This window comes from Anguilla rostrata, chromosome 3, assembly GCF_018555375.3.
Source record: "Anguilla rostrata isolate EN2019 chromosome 3, ASM1855537v3, whole genome shotgun sequence".
Taxonomy (NCBI): Eukaryota; Metazoa; Chordata; class Actinopteri; order Anguilliformes; family Anguillidae; genus Anguilla; species Anguilla rostrata.
The window spans coordinates 40,231,183-40,257,650 of NC_057935.1; the positions used below are offsets into that span (position 1 = coordinate 40,231,183).

The window sequence follows — 26,468 nt, forward strand, 5'->3', positions numbered from 1 at the left end:
ATTGGGACGTAGAGAGTCTGACGCCATCTGTAGCCGCTTTTCCACCGTATGGTACGGTTCAACTCGATGCGACTCTACTCGACTCTACTCGCTTTTGTTACCAGGTACTTCGTTTTCCACTGCAGATAGTACCCCCGTCAATGTAACTGGTTGTCATGGCCACGCCTCATGAAACTGCCGTGACGCCATCTTCAACACGACACACACAGGAACAATGGAGGATATCGAAGGGATGGTGTTCTTGATTCTCGGTATGTGGCTTTGTCACAGCAAGGAGACACATTTTGTTTCAGAAGAGGCTGAAGGCAGAAAGACAAAAGACTGCTGAAAAAAACAGGAGGGTTTGGGAAATCCTACAACAGAGCTCAAACGACGAGACGACTCTGGTTGCTCAAAGGCGACGCAACAGGATAAGTGACGATTCTCTCTGACCAATCAGTGGTCAGCAGTGTTTTCACGTCACCTTTTGGTATCGCCTCAGTTCGCTTGGAATCTCGATGGAGGTGATACCAAAAGAAGTACCAGGTACCAGGTACTATCTACAACTTTTGCCTGATGGAAAACCAAAAAAGTCGAGTAGAGTCGAGTCGAGCCGGTACTATGCGGTGGAAAAGCGGCTTTTTGTAACCCCACCATGTTCATGCTGTTTATGACAGATAGGGAGACAGGGAAGAAGTGTATATTTATTTTGTTTTCTTTTGGTAGGTTAGGTATACTATTTCTCTCGCAGTGTTTTATTTGTTATTTTGGCCTTGTCAGCTCTTGAAGTTTGACACGATAAATTCCCATTATAACTTACAGACTTTTGGTCTCACCCTTTTTCTTCTGTTACAGCCTGACTATAGATCGCGTCACAAAAAAGGCAGGAAAGAGAAAACATAACCCAGTTAAAAATAATTCAAAAGGTTTACTGTTTTGCATGGCCTACCAGTAATTACTGATCTTTGCATTTGTTTACCTGTAGGTTGGACAAACAGGGAGGGAGTCACAGTCTCTCTCTTCATAAAGGGTATCAGGACACTCTTGCCCCCCATTGGCTGACCTCTGGATAATGATTCTGTAACGTGATTGGGTGGCTGCAGTTGTGTTGACTGGGAAACAAGAAGCAATAGTACAGAGGGTAATGAAAGTCTCATTTTTCCTGTCAAAAGCCATGGTGACAAGCTTTATGAGAGTGACCCAGAAAATGCAAACTGAAAGCAAAACAGCTTTGCTAAATGACACTGATGTTCAAGCCTCTATCATTTCTGCTTTTTATAGTACATTGAAGGCAAACTGAGAAAATGTCTACATTTTGTTACTATGGCCCATTACACACAGATAATTAGCAAACAATGCAATTATTGCAATTTAGAGATCACACCCACATCAGGCCTAATGGGCTAAAACATCTTTACCAAAGAATGGTAGCTACTTTCCAAAATTAAATTCTTATCCACATTCCAGACTGTTGTTTTTCTACAGCATTGCTCAGGGAAACCACATTAAATTTATTTTTCTTCTATTAATATAGTTAAAAATAATGATCAACAATTACCACGTCGAAGTTAAACTAAATTGAATAATTTCATAATGTAGTTATTCAACACTCAAAAAATTTGCTTCATCTGATTGCTAAGTGGGAGCCTTTAACAATGACATCTTAAAAGGAGTTCCTATCACTCATAAAATACACTCCTGCATACTATTTTTCCAGTGCAACTCAAGTGAAACAATTTACAACTGTAATAGCACGTCCATGGACCTCAAGTAATAATTCCTGGGTATCCTCCCGTCAATTTGTGTTATTGCCCTTCTGATAGTCAGTCTACGTCACACAAAATCTGTATCTTTTTTTTCGAACTTTTCTTTGCTTTGAACAATTGTTTCATTTCAGACTGAAAATGATAAAGGATAAAGGGTTGGCAGTATTAGGAGAAGCCCTCCCAGTACAGCCACCCTCTCAATGCCCACTCATTAGCAGGGTTCTTTATGGTTATCATCCAATGCCTGCTAAAGCACTGTACTGGAAGTCAATAAGCCTTTGAAAATGAAAATACATTTAATTGGCTGTATAAAACATATAAAACACAGAATGTCCAACCAAAGCAAGGATTTGTTTTATTATAACCCAAAGACATATTGGTAAATAAATGAGAAACACCATGTATCGGCGAAGGGCTGTACCTGCTAAGCAGCTGGAAGGGCAAGATGTCCATTCACTGAAGGGAGTCACTATGCAGTCTTTCCTGCAGGGCAACAAACAGGGCCGGATGGTATCAGGCCGAGTGGAGTCCGGACACCTACAATGTAAAACCAGAAGAGTTTACACACTGCATTCACTTTAACCTACAGGGCAACACCAGGAGAGTTTACACAGTGAATTCACTTTGACCTACAGGGCAACACCAGGAGAGTTTACACAGTGAATTCACTTTGACCTACAGGGCAACAAACAGGGCCGGATGGTATCAGGCCGAGTGGAGTCCGGACACCTACAATGTAAAACCAGAAGAGTTTACACACTGCATTCACTTTAACCTACAGGGCAACACCAGGAGAGTTTACACAGTGAATTCACTTTGACCTACAGGGCAACACCAGGAGAGTTTACACAGTGAATTCACTTTGACCTACAGGGCAACACCAGGAGAGTTTACACACTGAATTCACTTTACCCTACAGGGCAACACCAGGTGAGTTTACACACTGAATTCACTTTGACCTACAGGGAAACACCAGGATAGTTTACACACTGAATTCACTTTGACCTACAGGGCAACACCAGGAGAGTTTACACACTGAATTCACTTTAACCTACAGGGCAACACCAGGTGAGTTTACACACTGAATTCACTTTGACCTACAGGGCAACACCAGGAGAGTTTACACACTGAATTCACTTTAACCTACAGGGCAACACCAGGTGAGTTTACACACTGAATTCACTTTGACCTACAGGGAAACACCAGGAGAGTTTACACACTGAATTCACTTTGACCTACAGGGCAACACCAGGAGAGTTTACACACTGAATTCACTTTAACCTACAGGGCAACATCAGGTGAGTTTACACACTGAATTCACTTTGACCTACAGGGCACCACCAGGTGAGTTTACACACTGAATTCACTTTGACCTACAGGGAAACACCAGGAGAGTTTACACACTGTGTTCCCCTTAACCTATAGGGGAATCATCATTCTACAAACTCAGAATTTGTCAGTCAGGTTATAGGGATAAGGCTAAATCCAAAAGCAGCTACATTCGTGTTGATGCTTATGATGAGACAATGTTTGACAAGAAAGTTGTGGCTAACTATTTTTATTTTATTTTACAACAGTGCCAAAAGAAGTGGTGAAAACAACCAGATCAGTGTGGGTTTATGGAAAGAATGTCTTCTGGGACTGTTATACTGCGAAGGGTGTACAAACAGAATTAGTGGCTTTCACACCAGTTTCACAGCCTGAAGTGGCAAAGAAGCTAACGGAGCTCAACTGCTCCAAAGCCGCAGAACTAGACAATATTCTATATCTGAGAGACGTAGTGGAAAACATTTCCCTATGTGTAACCCACATAATCAATATCTCTATCGAACAGGCTAGGGTACCCACAGATGAAATACACTAGAACAATCCCATTCTTAAAAAAAGTGTTTTATCCAAAGCATTTGAACAAAGTTTTTTTGAACAGATTCAAGGTTATATTGAAAAAACACAATCTCATGTATGAATTCCAATCTTGTTTTAAAAAATCACATTCCGCAAATACTTGCCTTTTATATTTAACAGATTTTATCAGGAAGGTGATAGCGGTAACTATTGTGGAATGGTGTTGCGGGACCTGAAAAAAGCATTCAACATGGTAGGCCACAGCATCTTGCATTTAAAAGTAAAAGCCTTGGTTTTATTTTGGTTAGGTCCTACCTAACAGGGCAAGAGCAGGTTGTTGATGCTAATGGAACCCAGTCAGACCAAAAAGAGATTGGCTGTGGGGGGCTGCAGGGAAGTATTTTGGGGCCTCTCCTCTCCTCTTCCTGATGTACATAAATGACCTGAAGACTACCTGCTTCTGCAGACTGCTCAGTTATTCAGATGACTCTGCACTACTAGTATCTCACAAGAGCAAATCTACGGTTGAAGAGATCCTCAGTGTTGATGAAAATCAGTCAGTGGCTCGCAAACAATAAACTCTCCTGACACGTTGGCAAAATTGAGTCCATCTTATTTGAATCAAAGGTGAAACGTTCAAACACTTCCGATTTTAGTATTAAGTGACTTTTACATCCATAATATTTTCATCCAAATGATCAGTGAAATACCTAGGTTGTGGCCATAAAGGTTTTTGTGAAAATCAATAAAAAAGAACAAGCTTCTAGCTAGAAAATCCAAGTTTCTAGATTTTAATTATTTGCGTACCTCCTGGTTTCCCAGTTTTCGTCAACATCTGAACTACAAAACTACTAACTTCTCAAAACAAATTAGTGAGAGTAGTCCTAAAACCCCACCCTCGCACTCATCTTGATCTGGAACATTTCAACAAGTTAGGATGACTTACAGTTGAGAAAAGGGTTGTTAAAACTAAACTCAATATGGTATTCAGAATTGTCAACAGTGCAGCCCCTACACACTAGCTTGACCACCCCGCTCTGCTGCAACAGGGTGCCTTGCACTCCCTGCCATCTGGATGAATGGGTCTTGCTCACCCCTACCACAGAGTTTCTTCACCGGAGCTCCCAGTGGTGGAACAAACCCTGCCCAATTTTTGCTATGGTCAGAAGACGCATTTCTTCAGACCGTACCTTGACTAACCCAAACACTGCTTCTCTGCAGGTTCACTCCCAATCTCTGATCACTGTCTTGTTTCACTTTTATCCTAGTATCTTGATCTTCTAGCACTTCCATGCTGCACTTATATCTTCATCTAGAACTTTTGTGTTGCACTTGCACTATCATCTTGATGTTGTAGCTCTATCATGTATCTTTGATAATCATACCTCACTTCATTTGACTTGCCATAACTTAACTGATACTGCATGAACTAGACTGGGTGTTCATGACTATGGATAACTGATACTCAATGAGAACTATATCTTATCGAACCCAAGTTCTGTAGTTGTTCCAGTGATCTTTGTTGTGTGTGTGCGTGTGTGAGGCATCTATGACTGGGTTGGATACTTTGGAGAACCTCAAATATGCAAGATCCTTTGTTCCCATTTCTGGTCATTGTTCAACAATCCACACCAATTAACACTTTTCTCTCAGCGTGCTGACGCAAGGGAAACAAAAATAAATCAGAAGCTTGCTTCTGTAATTTGGGAAAGGTGCTGAAAACAGTTTAGCATCTTTTTTTGCTGTCTTGTCAAATTTTGTGGTTGCAGCAGCAAAATATAATTTAATATTCTGCATTACAATATGCATGAAAAGTAAGAGAACACATCAGAACAAAAATTAAATTTAGCAGAGTCTAGACATAATAAAATGGATCATAAACATTGATCATAAGACAAAACTTATCTATGAGTAATGTGAATATTTCTGCAAAGCATTTCACACACATCTTAATATTAAGCAGCATTTTCCTGATGAATTCTCTTGTGTTCACATCGAAAACCTTTTTGAAAATGTCAAGCAATAATTGCAGAGAACTAATTTACACCTCCCCTGCGTGAACCCAGATTTCTTATCTGAAATGTCAATCAGAGATCCTGCACGAATACGAGAGGCTGCAGCTAAACTGAAGGAGCTAATAATGGGAGTAAAAGAATAAGAGGCATAGGGAAGACCAAGAGGTAGAGCGAGTGACATCATTATTCACTGCCCATTGTAATAGTGCCTGGGGGAATGAGCAGGGCCGGGTCAATTCTGTTTCAATTCAGTCAATTCAGGGAATGAATTGAAATTCAGTTAATTACGTGAAAGTCTCAATCAAATATTATGGTCATTTTCAACTCATGAAATGAGAGTTTCTGAATTGACTGAATTGAAATGGAACAGAACCTGAAAGCATGAATATTTGTGCAGCCATCATGGGGTCCTCCACCAACAGGCCACACCAGCTCCTGTAACACCAACAATATTCTTGCTTTTCCAGACAGATCATAACCCAGGAGACAGACAAGGGACAGAACAAACAATTTACCTTGTAATTTTGGACAATGCCGCAAAATTATGCATCGCTGCATGTTTTCTATTTAGTGGGGTATTTACCAAGACTGGTTATGTAAATGAGTATAGCCACAGGACGTTCATTTAAATGCCCTGCTGGTATTGAAGTCTCGCGTATGGCAGGAAAGCAACATTGTTGTATCGCTCCATTGCTGGTAAAGTCGGGTTTTGGACAGATGTCAGGATCCGTGGATGCAATGGATAGACACTGTCTCTTTAAAATTTTAACGTCTCATTAGTAAAAACTTCAGAACATATTTTTCATATTTCAGGTTGTTTAATTTCTTAGGCTACCTAACAGCCAACCATCTCCAGAGTCACTGTCTCTCAACTTCTCTAACAGGCAACTGTTCCTAAAGATGAAAAAGATTTAAAACGATTCTCTCTTTTTGCAAACGTAGGGGAGAGTCACCATAAATGTAACACTTATACAGGTAACCCAGTTAATAACATAATGTACAATGCATTTTCTGTAGCCATTTCAGGTTTGTACATGTGCAATTCAGTCCTCTACCACCTCCCAAATGAGCGGATCAATGCGATAACCTTTGTGGGAAATATTTCCAAAAACTTGTTTTTGAGTGAGGTAAATAAAAAGGGTTCCGGAAGTAATTTTCAGGTATAAGACTTTTTATTTGATATATACTAAATCATACATCATTAAAAAAAACTTAGCTGTCCTTGAGAAGTTAGTAGACTATGGTTTTCGGAGTGTATTTTAGCAGGAATTGGATGCTAAGTGACCAAGAAACATGAGTAGCTATAATAAACAATGTGCTTTTTTCCTGTTACTGTATATGTTTACAGAATGCCATCTAAAGAGAAAATAAGAAGGTTTGTACCCAGAGAGGTTATAGAGAGGGCTTCAGATTTGGAGATGAGATGACACTAGATGGTGTTGAACAACATCAATATGTAGTGTCCTTTTGGGAAGACTTTTTGGGCATTATAAATCAAGTCAAGTCAAGTCGTTCAGATTTACATAGCACTTTTTCTGACCGAGTCAGCACAAAGTGCCTAACAGACATTGACATGTATACACAGGTAGAGAAATACCCATGTGCGTATGCGTATAGTAAAAGAAAAAACAATTTATTGTGGTTTAAAATAAGTAATTTAGAAACATACATCTGGCTAAAGTTTAATAAAAGGGAGATAGAGATTACAAAAAGAATAATAAAAATTGAGATAAAAATAAAAATAAATTAAAACAAGAGTCACTCCCCCCCTAACTGTTAAAAAGATGAGTTTTAAGTTTAGATTTAAAACTGGCTACGGTCTCCGCGGTCCGAACGTCGCTTGGGAGTTTGTTCCAAAGCAGTGGAGCTCTGCAGGAAAAGGCTCTACCACCTGCAGTAACTTTGTTGATTCTTGGAACCACAAGAGCATCAGAGTTTTGTGAGCACAATGAGCGACAAGGTCTATACGGGACAATAAGATCGCTCAAGTTTTGTGGTGTGAGCCAGTTCAGGACTTTAAAAACAAGCAGAATTACTTTAAAATCAATTCGCTTTTTGACAGGTAGCCAGTGTAGAGAGGCCAGCAATGGTGTTTCATTTCTTTAATAAAAGTTAATTTTACTCATTAATGTTTTTTCATTTTTAAGTTATTTTGGGGTTTAATGTTAAATGTGTTCAGCTAATTTGCTTGCTTTGTTGACGTAGCCTCATATTCTGGATGCTGTGTTAATGGAAAATAAATAGCTGGTCACAGGCATTTATAATAAGCACACACCAGATTTGTCCATATGGTGAGCTACAAAGTTTTTTATTCATGAATAAAGCCCCATGCTTCATAATTTCAGGATGAGGCTGGTCACATGTTACCAAATTAAATGTGTTTCCTAGCTTAACATTGGTACATGTATGTGCTGGAAAAAAAAAAAAAACCCTGCATATGCACGTTATAGGGCGTTTTCAGTTACAATTGCTCCGTACCTCTAATAGGCCTACAATCATACGGACAAGGCGTTATGAATGTAACATCGGACTGCATACCTTGGTTTTAATTGTATTGGACTGAATAAATTATGGATATGGATATGGACTGCATTTATATAGTGCTTTTATCCAAAGCGCTTGTACAATTGATGCCTCTCATTCACCCATACACACACACACTCACACACACACACACAGACACAGACACACACACCAACGGTGAAAGGCTGCCATGCAAGGTACCAATCAGCTCATTGAGAGCAATTAGGGGTTAGGTGTCTTGCTCAGGGACACTTCAACACACCTAGGGTGGGGGATCGAACCAGCAACCCTCCGACTGCCAGACAACCGCTCTTACCTCCTGAGCTATGTCGCCCCCCAATTATGATTACAATTGAAACAGCTAATGGCTACTGATGTATCAAAGCTGTTTGGAGTAAAATTTCATAGTGGTAGGGTTAATCATTTCTGAACAAATCAGCAAAATCCAGAAACTGTTACATTTATGAGATCGTATGCATAAATTTACATGCCCTCCTCCCATATTTTTGAGGTCTACCAGAGGTCAGAATTCCCTGAAATACATACACATTAACTGAAACATGCCAATTTTAGGGATGCCACATTTTTCTTGTTTTACCAGTGTAAATCTCTGGTGAGGCACCTTTGTAAATATGGAAAAACGCTATGTGTCTCGTTAGTTTCTATAAACCACTAATCCTTAGTAAATATGGTCCTTAATCTCAATTACCATCAATCTGCAATAATCTGTAATAGTTCAATGGGTCAATGGTCATCTGAGTTTTTCAGTTGTATTTCTCTGACCATAGTCTCTCTGGATGAGCACATAATACCACTATGATTTTGCTCTGAAAGAGCTCTACTTGCAGTGGAATACATAATGTGCACAATTTAGACGCTTGTATAAATTTTATTAGTAAATGACAATAACTCATCTCAGTAAAATAAAGTACTGTAAATAAAATAAAGTACTCTGTAAAATAAAGTTTTCTTGGACTTCTGGCTATCTAGATTTTTTCTAGTGAAAAATATGGTACTGGAATAAAGTAACATCACTCATTTAAATGAGGCAAGCTTGCATTTATTTCACATAAAATTTGTATGTGTCATCACATACTGTGTGTGTGTGTGTGTGTGTGTGCACGTGTGTGTGGGCGTGCATGTGTGAGTGTGTGTGTGTGTGTGTGCGCACAGCTTTGTATTTGTGTGCATGTGTATGAGTCAGGGTGAGAGAGAGAGAGAGAAAGAGTGAGGGTGTGTTGTGGGTGTGTTGTGTTTGCATGTGTGTGTGTGCGTTTTGACGGTAGTGTATAGAGGGTGCTGTTCTTCCCTCTCGGTGCCTTCCAGGTGAGTGAGGAGCCTCAGAAAAAATTCCATCAATAAAAATATACTAAATGCCAAGGTTCTCATTAAACTGGAAAAATTTGAGGCGCATAAACTGTAAACCAACTTCCAAAATTGGCTCAGTGACAGTACTGAACAGTTAGCTCTGTGATATTAAGAAAGGTGTCATGCAAATGTCTGCTCAGCCACATTCCAGAATAACCTTTCAGACAAGGTTTTTTTGTTTCCTGTAGGTCACCGCCCTACAGTAAACTTCACTAAATATCAATACTCTGTAGGCTAAAAGATCCAATTCTACTCTTGTGTGTGGAATAGGTGACTGTATTACAGGTTCTCAATTGATTGAGCACATTCTAACAATTTAAGGTCCATGCTCTCAAAACTTGTTAACATAGCCAAGTTCTCATTTTGCAAATGGCATGTTTTCATTGTATTCACATGAGTCACAGAGTTTTCACATGAGACTACACACAGTCTTACAAAACACTTTAACTAAAGCTCTACGTAAATCAGCTCAGTTTCCATCATCTCGATGTCAGGCGCAACAGCAAAACATATGGCACAAAAATACACATACACATTTTGTGACGGTGTTCCTCCCACGTTACTCCTCATTTTTAACCATAGCTGTGGAGTTACTTTCCTCCTGGATGGAGAAGATTCCGACTGCTAGAGTTTGACTGGAGCCCACATGAGAGGGCATCACTCCCCCCTGCTATGGAAGAGATGCATGGCCAGAGACGGCACAGACTGATGCTGACGAAACAACCGGACCCGATTGTTCATGACATTAAACATGTTTGTGATTGTTTCTTTTGAAGCAAATTGTGATTTCATGTGCAAATCATCAATACTCCACAGCACAGTAATATCTGTATCCTCTATTACAGTATTAGAGAAAAGTTAAATATGATCTATTATCAAAAGTGTAAATGAACAGAAGGTTTTCAAAAAGGAAAAAATAAAGTTTTACACCAAAAGCGAATATGAGTTCATGAAATTGAAAAATGGATTGCTGAACGTTCCTATAACAGGATTTTACCCTTAGTACATCTGTCTGGCAATAGCTGACCATATGAACTAATAAATAAATGACGTGGGTATAGCTTTGATGCTGATACTTGTTTTTTTTAATAAAGATATTATCTGAAATGAAAACAATATTTCATTTTGCAGTGGGATTGAGCTGTTTTGCAAAGTGAAAGTCTATTTAGACTGCTGTGTTAAGTCTTTTGAGAGCGCGGGCCTTTGATTGCAAAAATCAGCCAAATCGATTGAGGAAAAACTACGATAAAAAAAAATCTAAATCATACGTTTCAGCTGGAGCCGGCAGACAGCTCGAGTGCAGTTGTGTCCACAGATCAACTTTAACGAAACAGCCCTGATAGCATGTCACTTCGTCACAGGTATCAGATAATCGGTCCCCAGTGAATTATAGAGCAAGCCTTCCCACGTGGCGCTCGGAGAACAAGAAACACAGTTTGATAAATGCTTTAATATAATGGATTCTACAATCACCATTTCATCCGTCACCACAGTAGCTCTATTGGAAAACCATTATGAAAGCGCTCGCTTTATTCTCCCATATAGTTCCTTGTGCACTCTCAGTCGTACGGTGCTTAAAAAATGACAGAAATAATAGCAGCAGCAGCATGTAGAAATAGGAAACAATAATGCTTTTATGGCTTTTGTGGCAGGGCTTGGTCTGCGAGAAGGAATCTGGGCAGTTTGCGGCCATACCTATACTGCATTAGCTAATCTGCCCAATGTTTTATAAGTGTGCTTCTGTTCCCAGTAGTAGTCTGAGAGCGGGAATTGTTTTCCTCCGCACTGATAGCAGAGAGAGATAACGCCAGATAAAGAGAAGTCTCACTGAAAAGTTTTCTTTTTGGTTTTGGATTATTTTCATTATAACGTTGTTGTTTTAATTAATAATAAGAAATTTAAAAAAGAATCCCATGAGTGTGAATGGTTACGTTGATTTGTTATTTGCTCTCTCAACAGCCCTGCGATAGATTGGCGGCCTCTCCAGGGTGTATTCCTGCCTCTCTCCCAATGCACGCTGGGATACGCTCCAGCACCCACTGTGACCCTGCTCAGGATAAGCGGGTATAGATAATGGATGGGATCTCTCAACAGTACTTCCTAATTCATAATTATCATTCATTGAAAGAGGAACTTTTTACTGGACTATAATGCTGATGAATGTGCAAAAGGTACTGAACATAAACGGTAGAAAAAATATGGACCAAGCCGCTGTGAGGTCATCCATTGACTTTCCATGGGCTTGGTGAAAAGCATTTTGAAACCTCAGAAGATTCGTTTTTGGGCGCTGCCATGTTGTACAAACAGGACCCAGAATCTGCGCAGTAGGAAAAAGGGGGACCTTACATGAGCATGAAGTCCAGCCAAGTCCATTTACTAACCGTGAGATACAGCGACTCGGCAGTGATGAAAAATGTCCCTGATTTGTCCACAAAATAATAAAATATCAAAATAGCACAATTTAACAAATCGGCACAAGATGAGGAAAAAACACCTATTGTCACTACATTTCTTGTGGTAAAAAAAACCCAAAAAAAAACAAATGTATTTTGTCAGTATTGTCGCAACCAACTTACATTGAACCGGGTGGCTGAAATACCTGTACTGGAGGCTGGCAATATCACTAGCCTAATCATTATTCTGTCAGAAGATGACACCCTAAATGGTTGCTTTTTTCATCAGATTAATGCCAGCTAACTCTCCTACACTAAATTTGGCTAGGCACCATTTCAGACAATGGAATAAGTGTGATAATTGCTGACAATAATGTTAAATACTGTTCAGCATGTGGTACCTTAATAAGTGAATTAGATAAATTACTTATCAGCTACTTGCCAGCTGCCTCCAGTAATAGTCACACATGCCAAAAAGGAACTTTGTATCTTAGCTTGCCCATGCCTTTCCATAACCCAGCTGAATATTCGATTGGAGAACGATAGACGGTAAACATTTGCCATGACTTCAAAGTGGCTAGGTTATTGTTGCTTGTGAATATTCACATTATAAATATAGTGCTACAGTATGAAATCTTATTTCTGGTAATTTCCTTCTCAAAAACAGAAAATATTTCCGGTTTCCCCTCAACAGAATACATTGCTGGTTTTTTTTTTTCCACTGACAACGCTTTCAGTGTATTTCAGTGAATTACATCCTTTTGCTTGCTTGGTGTAAGAATGATCACTTAAATAAACGCCATAGTTATTTAAGTGATTTGTTTAACGTCAGGGACATTTTATTGCAAAAGCTGCCTGGCTCCAGAGGTTGTATACACTGTTATCGAAGGTAATTTGGAAGTACAGCACTGCAATTTGAAAAGGATTCTCTCCCTTTTAAAGAAATATTCTTCTTCATCTTTGTGTACTCCTGTTTCAGTTATTATTGTATAGGGAGAAGGCCCTGACAACCAAAGGACAATGGATAATATGGAATATAGGATGTAAAGGAGTTTGACAGGTGGGATGATGCTGTAATTATGAAGCTCATAAAAATGTGTTTGCTCTGATGGAAATTTATTTATTTATTTATTCATTTATATTTTCCCCCTTAATATATGAGACAAGCATGTATGCTACAGGCTATTCTGTTTACATCGAACAAGTCATTATTATGTTAAGTGCCATGCAACTACCATAGAACATAAAGACAGAAATCTACAATTTTAAAAATCAGCTCACATAGCTAACATACACTCACCGGCCACTTTATTAGGGAAACCTTGCTAGTACCGGGTTGGTCTTCGGCTGCTGTAGCCCGTCTGCTTCAAAGTTAAACATGTTGTGCATTCAGATGCTCTTCTGTATACCTCAGTTGTAACGAGTGGTTATTTGAGTTACTGTTGCCTTTCTATCAGCTCGAACCAGTCTGGGCATTCTCCTCTGACCTCTGCCATCAACAAGGCATTTTCACCCAGAGAACTGGATATTTTCTCTTTTTCGGACCATTCTCTGTAAAGACTAGAGATGGTTGTGCGTGAAAATCCCAATAGATCAGCAGTTTCTGAAATACTCAAACCAGCCCTGTCTGGCACCAACAACCATGCCACATTCAAAGTCACTTAAATCACCTTTCCTCCCCATTCTGATGCTTGGTTTGGACTTCAGCAGATCGTCTTGACCATGTTTACATGCCTAAATGCATTGTGTTGCTGCCACGTGATTGGCTGATTAGATATTTGCACTAACGAGCAGTTGAACAGGTGTATCTAATAAAGTGGCCGGTGAGTGTATATACTCTATTACTAACATTATCTTACAATCCGACTTCCTTTTAACCAAGGTCTGTGCATGTGATCTCTCCGGCACTAATCTTCATTCGATATGTGGTCTGGTCTATTTAGAATGCAAAAGTGCTGTCATAGCCCTCTTGTTTCTCATGTTTTCTGTTAGCCTTGTGTATCTTGCCTTTGTTCGTACAATCTTTGTTCTCTGTTCTTTCCCTGCAGTGTAGGCGGGTCCTCGCCGTCAGCTCCACCACCCCGCTAGCAGCTGATTTCCCTCACCTGCTCTCCGCATTCTGCACGCCTTTGCCAGAGCATTCGCTGATTCTTCGCAGCATATATTCTGGTTTTCCAGCACCAGTTCTTCTGATGCGTTACATCGGCTCCAGTCCTAGTGATTAGTAAAAACAACTTTTTTCCGTTCGTGTTTTTTTTCCTCTCTCGTTCGGTTCGCCTACTTGCTTCCCCGATGCCGTGTTTGTTCAGTACCTTGTTAATTGTATCTGTCTTGTCGGTCTAGTGTGTCCAGTCTCTGTGGTTGTTCTGTCTTGTCTTTCATCCTGTCTTGTTTTCCTGTTTGCAGTTTGCCAGTTCCAGCTCTCCTTCCACCGGCCTTCCTGTCCAGTTCAGTCCTGCCCAGCCCTGTGCCTGCTCCCTGCCGCTGCCCAGCCCTGTGCCTGCTCCCTGCCGCTGCCCAGCCCTGTGCCTGCTCCCTGCCGCTGTCCAGCCCTGTGCCTGCTCCCTGTCGCTATCCAGCCTGTGCCATCTCCTGTTCATCATTCAAACCACACCTGCCTTGTCCCTCTGGTTCCCAGCCTGGTTCCCTGTACCTGGAAATAAATCACATCTGGTTTCTCCCTGCATTATCTGTGTCTGCGTCTTGCATTTGGGTCCACCTGTATTGCTCCGCGTAGCAAGTGCACTATGATTAGTTACACCGAGTGAGTAGCTAGGTAACTTCAGCAGCTCTTTGTACACGCCATTCCCCTAATTTACAGGCCATATTTAGCACCACATGCTAAAGGCTGATTTATATTTCGCTCCAGGACAGAGGTGCTTCTGTCCCCTGCACCAGACTAGATGCATACGCAGCACTAGTCACCTTTCATATCTTTTTAGTGGGCTTGATTATTATTTGGATAAATGCTTCAGCCTACCACCTCAAAGAACTTACGTGTGTTGCTACATCATTGGTTATTATTTTGATGTTTGATATTGAAATTCATAATCATGATTTAATAATTAATTTTATGAGACTGATTAATCATGAGACTGTTTATACTTTTGGACCAATTGAACACTGAATGAGGTAATATACTTATCGCCTGCACGTTAATTAACACGTTTTAATTATTTATCCTCACAATTCTACACTTCTTAGTGTTTTTCCCTGCATAGTTATGCTCTGTACAACACCAGGACATTTTTTTATTTAAAATCTGTACTAAATACAGATACTTAAATGGACTTGAAGCATTTAATTTTGAAATCCCATTCCCCAAAATGCTGGAGGAAAAAGCATTCTCTCTCTCTCTCTCGCTCTGAAAGGTCATCTTAAGTTCTGAAAAGCACATTTCCCTGACAGATGAAACATTCTTACTCTGCAGGGGAAAACTCTGAATGAGTTTTCAGTACCCAAGAGACAGCTCAATATGGCCCACTCTACTTAAAAAGTGAACTTATGGTAAAGAAAAAATCAGTTCATAAAACCACTATATTTGTAATTCAGCCTGACAGAAATACACTGTTTGTGACCTTAAATTCTTCAATCTAGTATCTTATTTAACTACATTTATTTAATCACACATTTTAACTTAACAATAATAACAACAACAACAACAATGATATAATAATATAGTCTCAATGCAGTCAAAATCATATATCAGATGCTGTACACACGACAATTCATCAAAAATAGAAATGTGCTATATATGCTATATATAAGTGGAAAGGCAGCACTTTGAAAATACAACAATAAAATAATGGTCAATTACGAATTAACATGCAGCAAACAAACAAAAACTACAGACTTAGCTCGAAGAGTAATGATTATACATTTATTTTCATGAAATGGTAGGCGTGACTACAGTCCTGTCATGAAAGTGGTGATTGATCAGGTGAAATGAAGATGACTGAGCAGATTATTCCGGGGACGGAGTCCAATGGAGCTGAAAGCCTCCCCCACGGTGCGCAGGTGTGTGGTCGGCACGGCGGAGAGTTATTTCTGAAGCTATTTGAGCATAGCGATGGGGGGACTCCTGGGGAGAGAGGAGCTTCTTCAAATATTCGGGGATTTCGCCACTGAGATGTTTCGAGAAGCGTAAGTAGGATATTCAGTCTGACAGGAAGTCAGCGCTGCGAGGCCAGGGGAGGCTAAATTAGCAGGACGCCCACCAAGTACGCCATCGCAGTAATCCATTTTGGAATGGACCAGGGCATTGACAAATCTGGACTGGTCAGGACAGGGGAGATGGGTCCAAGGCAGGCTATGTTCCTGACGTAGAGGAATGACCATTTGCATACAGGTTTTATGTGCTGTTTGATCAGACACTATCCCAAGGTGGGTAACAGCAACTTGGTTAATAGAATGGCCATTAGTCTGGGGGTGAGGGGGTAATGAAAGTATTTTATAAAGGTCTTTTAACGGTTGGGGTGTGCCTATAACAGCGAGACCAATGCAAGCTATGAATAAACAACAAATTATACAGTAGGCCTTATGATATAGTTCAGGAAGAAATATAAGAGAAGGACAAAACTGAAATCCTTTCAGGACTAGCATTTCAATGAATTCATTTTAACATTTTATACGGGGTATCAGAAATTGTCAACTAGTAACACATGGTCAATTAAATTTTCTATTAAAAAATGGAGGAGTTTTGCTGAAGTAAAATGACAGCATGTCTATTGTGAGAAATCAATAAAAATGGACGAGCTCATAAAGCAATGTCTATGAGCGGCTGTAAAGAAATATTATGCATATAAAATTTCTGTCAGCAATAAAAAGTTAATTAAAGGCTCGGCTGTATTAAATCTGTCCCTGCCATTAAAAGGAGACATTCTTCGATTGCTCCTCAAGGTAGTACTGACAAGATGACCAGGATCAGGAGATCAGCTCAGGGCTGTGAGAATCAGGCACTTTAGGGCTGGTCTTTGTCTGCCTTCATTGCTTAACTCAATGATGAAATCATCAGTCTAATGAATGAGTTTGACATGGTGAGCATGCTGGAATGCTTCAATTGAGTCTCTTTGCTCACTGTAAGTTGTGAAGTGCCCAGCAATGATAAAAGTATGCTTAGTAACTGCTATTTCCTACACAAAAGAAAAGCAAATCATTGCCCGTGCATTGGCATTTAAATTAGTACAAAGTGCTCCAGGGACGTAGCGATGCCAGTGCTTTCACACAATATATTTTTTTAAAACGTTGAACAAAAAAACTACACCAGTTCACTTTAAGTTTACATTAGCCAAATTGGTTTTCAATATTGTTCAATTTATTCAAAATTTTATTATCATAATTTTTCCCATTTAAGTGCTACAATTCTGTCAATGTTTTTTGGATTAAAATTTTATTCAATTTGAATTATACTATGAATTGACTAAATGCCCTTGCTTGTCAATGATTTGTAAAAAACACTGTCCAGCACCCAATTTTGCTTGTTAATGCAGCATTATGTGGGACAGTGTTGAAGATTTCTTTTCAATGAATAAATTAGTTTCATATGGTTATATATCATCATGATCACAGACACCAAATAAAACATCCCCTAAAAAGTATTTCTATGAGTGTGTGAGTGAATGGTGCGTGTGTGTCCTGTGATAGATTGGCGGCCTGTCCAGGGTGTAATCCTGCCTCTCGCCCAATGCACACTGGGATAGGTTCCAGCACCCCCCGCGACCCTGCTCAGGATAAGCAGGTATAGATAATGGATGGATGAATGGAAGTATTTCTTGGGGATTTCCTTGATTCGATTAGATCTATGTGTAAGTATGAACCATGTATTAGAAAAGAGACCTCAGTCCGCTAGGCACAGTGGCATAGTGGTTAGCACTGTTGCCTCACAAGAAGGAGGTTCTGGGTTTGAATCCGGGTCCGGGTCCAACCGGATCCTCGCTGCGTGGACATTGCATGTGCTCCCCGTGTTCACATGGGTTTACTCCGGTTTCCTCCCACACTCAAAGACGTGCATGTTAGGTGTGCTCCTGCAGTTGCCCCACTGGCCTCAGATGGGTCAAATGCAGAGGACAAATTACCCCACGGGGTTCAATAAAAATATATCTTTATATCTTTAGCTCCCTAATTCACATTAAGCATGCTGTAGCTATTGGAATTCACAGAATATCTACAGCCGGCCAGCTAGTTTGCAAATGTTAAATAGCCAGCTTTATCAGAAATACAATTATGCAGGGGTGGAAAGTCCAAAAGTGAGAAAGTAAAAGAAATGCAATGTATTTCTTCCACCAACCTCAGCTAGCTGATTTCACTAATTAGTTCCACCACCTGGCTGAAAAATTGAGCTAATTAGAGAATCCAGATGATTGGAACAAAACACTAGGAAGGATTTCTACTTTCTGAACCTGGATTTTCCACCTCTGCATTTACGTCACATCAAACATTTGTCTAAATTCTGGGATTTAAACTGGGGGTCTGAAAAGGTACTGCAGTGAGTACTGTCATAAGCGTACTCTCAGCACCCTGACCCCACCCCCTAAACTCCCCCTGCCGGTCTGGGTCCACGATTGCAATCTTCCCATATCGGTCTGTGATCTCAACCCAACCCACCTTTCCACCCCAACCATCTCCCCCATTCTTTTATTTTTTAAAAACCTTTTTTAAAAAAATATAACCCTTTTAAACTTATGATTGGATCCTCTAGATGCCTTTTGAGGCGTGATTGGTTCATGTAAATGGGTAACGCGTTCCATTTAAAGCAAAGCCTCTTCCTTAGAGATGTATCATGCCAACTACCTTAGTGTGGGTTTCCAGACTCGTATGTCATCTAGTTAATAAGCGAAGTCTGGTGAGAACCAGGATACATGAGACATGCATTTGTAGCCTGTTCTTTGAAATGAAAGAAGCTGGAGTCACATCAGCAGCCATGCAGCTCCCAAAGAGAGAGCACACCACACGTCTGATATAAAGGCACAATACAGTTTGAATTACATTGGAAAATATTCCTTTATTGGCTTTCATTGTTCTGTTCTTGCTCCAATTTAAAGTTTTGATTTCCGGTGATTTGTTGTTGTAGGGTCTGCGGCCATTTAAGTACGGTTCAATTCATCCACCACCAATCATCTACCTCATTCGCTGCTGTTGCCATGTCTGAATGTTGTTTGTGTTGTTTTCCTGCTCAACACTTGCCATCTGCAGGCTTTAATCTAGCCCTGCATGCTAGTGGTGCATTAGTGACATTATGGAGATATATGCAAATTAAGTGTTTTTCTGAGTAGGTCAGGTCCATGGAACACAATGTTATGCCGGGGATGGTACTGCTCACACAGTGGTCAAGCACAAGCTGCAGAGAATTATCGACCAATTTATTTCAATCACACACAGGCAAGCACATGCTCTTCTCCAAAACATGATGTCAAGCCGCTACTTCTCCTCCTTCTGTGGTCTTACCAGTTAAGCTCGAAAGAGAACTCTTCAGAGTGTTTAATTATTCATTTAATTGTTTCTGTTTTTTGTGATTTTCGTACGTGATACTTTAAAATTTTCAATCTGTATTTCTTAATGTTATTATTTTTACTTTCATCATCTGTGAAACACTTTGTGCTATATTACTTGAAATGTGCAACATAAAATTATTATTATTATTATTATTAGTATTATTTGTAATAGTAATAGTTGCAGTAATTGTAGTAGTAGTAGTAGTAGTAGTAGTAATAGTTGTAGTGGTAGTAGTAGTAGTAGTATAAGTTGTAATAATAGTATCAGCATGTGCAGGCAGAATGGGAGCACCTAATTAACCTCCAAAGTCAATCAAATGTCACTCTAAAAAATTAAATATACAGAAAGTGCTGGAACACAGTTACCTTTTTGGGATCACCTGTCCCACGTTCATCTTTACGCAGGACACCTTGCGTGTCTGTACTCCAACAGTACACGTGGGGCTCCCGTTCCAGCTGCTGGTGGCATTCAAAGTGGCCATGGATGAGTCCTCCATGCAGGGGCTCCAAGGCGATGCCTCCCAGTAGAACATAAGGCAGGGATGGTCGTTACAGTGCCTCCACTCTTCCAGGGCTGTGGGAGCAGGGCAGGGCTTTCCCCCTGTATGCAAAACACCAAACAGCTGCTTAAAACAAGCACAATAAATAGTTTCTCAACATAATCCTGAGTCGAAATAACTAACTTGAAATACTTCACATTGAAAATGTATAACACATGCAGATCTCTGAGACTAAATAAAACGTGACTAACCAGAATGAATCATTTGAAATCATGTTGCTCTGAATATTGGTGAAAGCAGGCCCCAAGCCATTTACACCTGGTGGTTCCATGCATCTTGTGTATCCGGATTAAATCTGGATAGAGATTATCCACATAAAAATGCAGGTGTAAATGTACCCAAGACACATTATAGGAACAGATTCAAATCTGTTTATCCACAGCAAGAGGTGGTCTGAGACTCATTTTGAGACAGCTGTTATAGAACTGTAAATGTAAAGATACATATGACAACCAAAACTTCTCCCAACGTGTAAAAAGAGCAATTGAATTTTAATCGGGCTAACCGAAGAAGCATCTGACAAGCAAGCGTAAATGCAACGTGGTTAAATTTTATCCAGATACTGTATAATCTAGATACAAGTCACATGAAACGACCAGGTGTAAATGGGGCCAGATTCTAGAAACACTGTAAGTAATCTGTAGGAATATTACAGATGTCGAAAGGGAAAAAGTATTTCAAATAATTGTGACTCAAGTCTGACACACATGCACACATAAAAATGCACATAACCAGTTTGCCATTATATTTGAAGACATCATGGGTCAATCACAATTCAGAACATTTAATGTTCACTTCAACAAAGAGGTACATCACTGAAACCTCCCATAGTGTATCACTATGTTCTGACTAGGTTGATTTTGAATCTGTATCTGTGTTCATCAATTGCATTACCACAGAATAAATATCACAGATTTACTGAGGTTTCAAAGCTGAAACAGCAGATCAGTCACACAGTCATAAAAATCAAGTAACTGCCAGTGGAACTGGGAGGTGAAGTCTTAGGAGTCAAAGATCTGGAGAAGGTTAAAAGATTGCCAAAGTTTTCAAAAGAGCACCCTCAAGCCAACTGTACCAAAATAGAAAAAAAAACCCAGACACTACTGAGATCAGGCTTCCCTACTAAACTCGAGCAACTGGGAAAGAAGAGCACGGGCTTCGAGCGTTGCACAGCTCATTGATTATAACAGGGGAAACTGTCCAGACATGAACAATCTCTTCAGCACCTCACAGATTTGGCCTCTTTGGTTACGGTGGCTAAATGGAAACCACTGCTGAGGAGGGCAACATTAATAATGTCTGGAGTTTGCCAGAAGCCATGTGACAGACCCTGAGATGTTCTTGATGAAGATTTTGTGGTCTGATTAAACTAAAGGTTTTTGGCCTGAGAGCAAAGTGGTATGTTTTCTTCAAACTAAACACAGCTCACCCAGTTTAACACCATCCCTACCATCAAACACGGTGCTGGCAGCTTCATGCTAGGTGGTTTCTTTTTAGCAGAAGGGACTGGGAAGCTTGCTGCCATCAAGCTTAATGAGCCAAATACAGGCAAATCCCTGAGGAGAATCTGAGAGTCTGGAAAAGATTTGCTTACAGGACAAAAATTTGTGTTCCAACAATTTGTGACTCATTCCATGTGTAAAAACTACAAAGGAATCACAAAAGAATGTGTAAAAAAAACTACAAAGGAATCACAACACAAGATGGCCAGTATTCCGAAATGGTCCAGCCACAGCGAAGACTAACAAAGCCCTTTGAAAATCTGTTTATTTTAATGTTTATTGCATATTAATTTTTACGGACTGTAGAAAAAAACAGTTTCTTTAACATATAATAGAAAACTAAGGTACAGGGGGTAGTTTCAATGTAATCTTTGTCATCAAGCAGTTCTAGATTTGAATGGCTCAGCCTGTAATGCAGAATATTTTCTCTCTATTCAGTCGTCTTGTACAACTAACATGTTAGCTTCCATGGTCACTGAAAAGTTTACAAATTGCAAGGATTTTAAGTAGACTGTGCCAATTTACTGTTTAAGTTTCTGGTCTCTTAAACCCACGCTTACTGCAAGTGGAAATCTTTGTGAATTGGACCTGTCCTGTATAACGCTCCAGTTGCATAAACATGAGTCATTCAGGCATTGACATTCATGCAGGTAACACAAGTTAAATATGCATGACCCAGACGGTGCACTGTGTTGCTATTTCCCTGCAAGTGCAGTTAGATATACTTTGAACCCACTGTGGGTGCTTTGTGAATCATATGTATTCTTTCTCTGGTATTTGTGATAGTTTAATGGGCACAGAAAAAACTCACAATCCTTTTGAGGATTCCCCCTCAGTGCTGTAATCGCTGTCAAAGCTCAATCTAAAATTCTAATTTTAAGCTGAAATATGAAAAAAGGGGTGGAAGGGGGCCGGTGGTTGGGAGATGGTTGGGGGGTGGGTGGTGGGGGCCATGGGATGGGTATAATTACTTTATGAAAACGCTGTATTTAAAGTTTTTAGACATAGCTCAGGAGGTAAGAGCGGTTGTCTGGCAGTCCGAAGGTTGCCGGTTCGATCCCCCGCCCTGGGCGTGTCGAAGTGTCCCTGAACAAGACACCTAACCCCTAATTACTCCCAACAAGAGTGATTGGTACCTTGCATGGCAGCCTTTCACCGTTGGTGTGTGAGTGTGTGTGTGAATGGGTGAATGGGAGGCATCAATTTTAAAGTGCTTTGGATAAAAGTGCTATATAAATGCAGTCCATTTACCATTATTAATTTGCTTAATTTGGCTCATTTTTGTGATGTTGTGTTTACATTACAGCACAGCCACAGTGCAGTACCTCAGACACCCTTCTCCAGACTGACTTACAAAACAAAGCATACAAATGCTCAGTGCTTCAAGCATTTACTCACTATCCACAAACACTCAGGGGTCCAATAAGTATTTATTCACTAACCCACAAAGACCAGTAAGTATTTATCTAATGCTCCACAAACTCTTATGGGACCAATACATACCTGACAGCTACTTCACAAAAACCTTAGGGTCCAATAAATGTGAAACCCCTGCTCCACAAACACTCAGAGGACCAAGAAGTAGTTATTCACTATTCCACAAATACCCATTGAAAGAAATGTATACAAAAAAGAGCAGCACAGACTGAGTGTTAATTAATAAGGGGTTACTAGGTTAAAATGCATGGCTGAAAAAATTGACTATGAAACAAATTTCCACATTAATGGTAATGTGAAGTGAGAATTTTGACTTTTGAGTGGGAGGCCAGGGTCCCAAGGTATACTGCTTTTTGTCTTAATTATACTGCTGCTCAAGCATGCAAAACAAGCACTGCATGATTTATGCAACAGTCACAGAGAATCATAGAATAATTTAAGACCTTCAGATTCCACTCAACAGAGTTCTGCATGTATATAACCTTTCACCATAAACAGAAGAATCATAGTTTGTACATCTAAAAGTACATGTATTAAATATCTTGAAGCTCTATTTCACCTATTCTCAAAGAGATTCAACAGCTGGTTTTTGATCCTAGAGTACTAGGGGACAGCTTTCAAAAGTTTTAAAATACTCTTCGTCAAATGCTGCTAAACTGATATCATATGCTGTAGCAGATGCTAGTTTTAAAGTTCACTGCATTAGAATAGAGAAGAACAGTTCACTTTCTATCCCCAAATCACCTGTTCTAAATCAGCTATAATGACATCATACTGTATATATAAGCAAATGAGTTCCTTCATTGCATTATTTAGCAATAATGCTAACACATTTTCTAAATGTATTAGTATGTTCCCTGTTATCCTGGTTATAACCTGCAGATTCACATAATGTGCACCTGTGGAGTTGGCTCCTCATTTTAATGTGATGCCATAATATTGTGGGGAGACATAATTACCACAGCCTATGTAAGCAGCATATGCATCTTCCTTCACAACAATTTGCCCTTTCAAAAACTTAAAACTACAAACTGTTAGTTGAAAAGTATGTTGTGTGTCAATTACAGAAAAACCGAAAGCTAATGACCAAGAAAAGGTACAAGGGTACATGGGTTGGACTGGGAGTTAAAAGCAAGCTGGATGTGATTAATGACATTTGTGTCGAAGACAAGGCATCAGTGAAGGATTATTGAAAGGGGAGCTGTGGTCTGCTGATAAGCAGGCAGCTTTTGACTACCCAGCTCCACTTATACTGCTTTTATCACGTTAAAGACTGTGTTGTCAATGTGTCAAATGATACATTAAAATGCATTTTATTTTACATGAGCAGTGATACCATTGTTTTGTCTTGGCTTTATTGCACCACTCTCCTCAAAATTTGCTCCACTGCAAAACAAATTTTTGACGGACATGTGAGTTTTGAGGGGGAGGCGTATGTGGGAAGTGTCTGCATGGCTCGGCTTCGACTGTCAGCACAGAGATGGTTTGACTCTGCCAAACCTCTGAATGTTCTTCTTAACTCGACAATTAAAGAGTATTTGTACAAGAAAACGGCAATGCAATGGCATCATGGGAGTTCTGGGACAGAGGCAAGAAAATGATTTACAAAAACTGAGCAGAAAGCAAATCAATACTTGTCCATTTCAACAAACTCCATTGCCAATGATACAGAAAGAAGCAATAATTGTCTCCTCACATGGACAAATTAACAACACCCATGAGCAAGTAATGACAAAAAATACTGTTAAGAATTGACTAGGATTAAATTCAATCACAAAGTTTAAACCTTATATGTAAATTTAACTTCAGTTCGGTGTGAAAAACATGTTTTATTAATGGTACAGTCTCTGTACCATTAACCCATTAATGCTCAGATTTTTCCCAGAGATTTATTTTTAGAGCATCTATAGTCATCCAAAAATATTCACAGATGGAAAAAGAGTGATAGAGACTTCGGCAACTTTAGTTGCCTGCAGGCTTAAATGAGTTAATAAAACAATGAACGCCACAACTCTATGTCCCTTGCTGTGCTTGCAAGTTTACTGATTGAAATAATCACTTACATTACAAACATCTCTGTCCTTTGTCAAAATCTTAGACTGAATGGTAAGACCCTCTTTTAAAGACTTCCCATAATTAGTCCTATGATTTGTGATCACATAATGACATGCATGCAACATTTTCATATGAATTCACCATTATCTAAGTGTACAGAAGTGCAAAGAAAATACAGTTTTGTAAAAAGAATAAAACACCAGTCCACTTGGGTAATGGCCTGATTAGCCACTCTGAGTAATCCTTAATAAGAATTAGACCATGACGTTAAAAAGTAATTCATCATTAAGACCTGTTGGTGTTAATGTTTGTGATGTCAAAAAGATGTCGTGAACTATCCAAAAGACTTCACGGTTTTTTAATAGCAAGTCAAGGTCTCTGTCTCTCTATTCCACAGAACATTAAGGTCAATATGTTGTGTTCACAGTTATTTAAATGCACTGCAACAGGATAATTGTGATAATCCCTTCAAATAAAACCCAATAACAAAATAATTTATGTTCATTAATACATCGTTTTAAGGCTCTTGTTGTTTTCCCAATATCTAATCATATAAATTACAACATTAGAGTCACAAGTAATAGCATCATTGATAGGGCAGATTTTACCAGGGAAAGGATGAGAGAAGGGACTAGCAGTTATCACATTGTTGCAGTTACTACACTATCGAGATGTCCTAAAGCCACGGAGTAGTCTATGTAACTGAAAAGTCTATGAGAGAGAACAGGCTTGTTAACATGCTGCATATTAGCATGTATCAAATGGTCAAGGATGTCCTGTCCTAAAAAACAACTAGTGACAGATATTTAAACCCAGCAGATAAAGCTGGATCAGATGACAAAATATACCAATGTTTCTTAATATTCTTCTTTAAGTTATATAAATTACATGTGTATGAAGTAGTGAAAGTGACTGAGAATTTATTTTCTTTTTTGTCAGATTTTTAAATTAGTGTGTTCGGTGATTTACTAAGTGCGTATCTGTATTGTCTTCAACCCAACTTGATGGAAAGCCACTAATAATTAAGCTCTTCTTGATTTCCACTGCCTTTTCTATATACTCTTCTGTAGAGTGACAAATGTGGCGTAACCTATATAATTTACATCTAGGCAAGTTGGCAGGGTGGAAATTGTCAGATAAGAGTAACATACTTTTTAATAACGTTTTTGTATATGGTAGTAATCAATTGATTATTATCTCATCACTCTATAAAATGTACTCAATCAGAATCAAATTCCTCAATTAGGATCAGCTTCATTGGGTAAATGTGTTAAGTTCTTTTGTACTGCCATGCCAGATACAGAAAGTATCATCAATATATCTATACCACACGGAGACATTTGAGAAAACTTTTCCATTAGATTGATTGAAAACAAAATTCTCCTCTAAGAGGCCAACATACAGATTGCTAATTCCTGAAGTAAAATTAGATCCCACTGAAATGCTTTGCATTTGTAAGAAAGAAAAAAAAAACATCAAATTTAAAACCTCTATATTGTTAAAATAAAACAAGGAATTTATGTGTCATTTTAACT

General features: G+C 39.3%; 1 protein-coding gene across 1 annotated transcript in view; it reads right to left on the minus strand.

Moving 5' to 3' along the window:
- The window catches only part of LOC135251934 (thrombospondin type-1 domain-containing protein 7B-like), a 174,436-nt gene that overhangs the window by 64,487 nt on the left and 83,481 nt on the right, over positions 1 to 26,468 (minus strand). Inside the window, exons 9-11 of the mRNA XM_064329817.1 lie at positions 19,746 to 19,980; positions 2,167 to 2,282; positions 959 to 1,091 (exon numbers count right to left, since the gene is read on the minus strand). Coding sequence (XP_064185887.1) covers positions 959 to 1,091; positions 2,167 to 2,282; positions 19,746 to 19,980 — 484 coding nt within the window. The remainder of the gene's footprint in view (positions 1 to 958; positions 1,092 to 2,166; positions 2,283 to 19,745; positions 19,981 to 26,468) is intronic.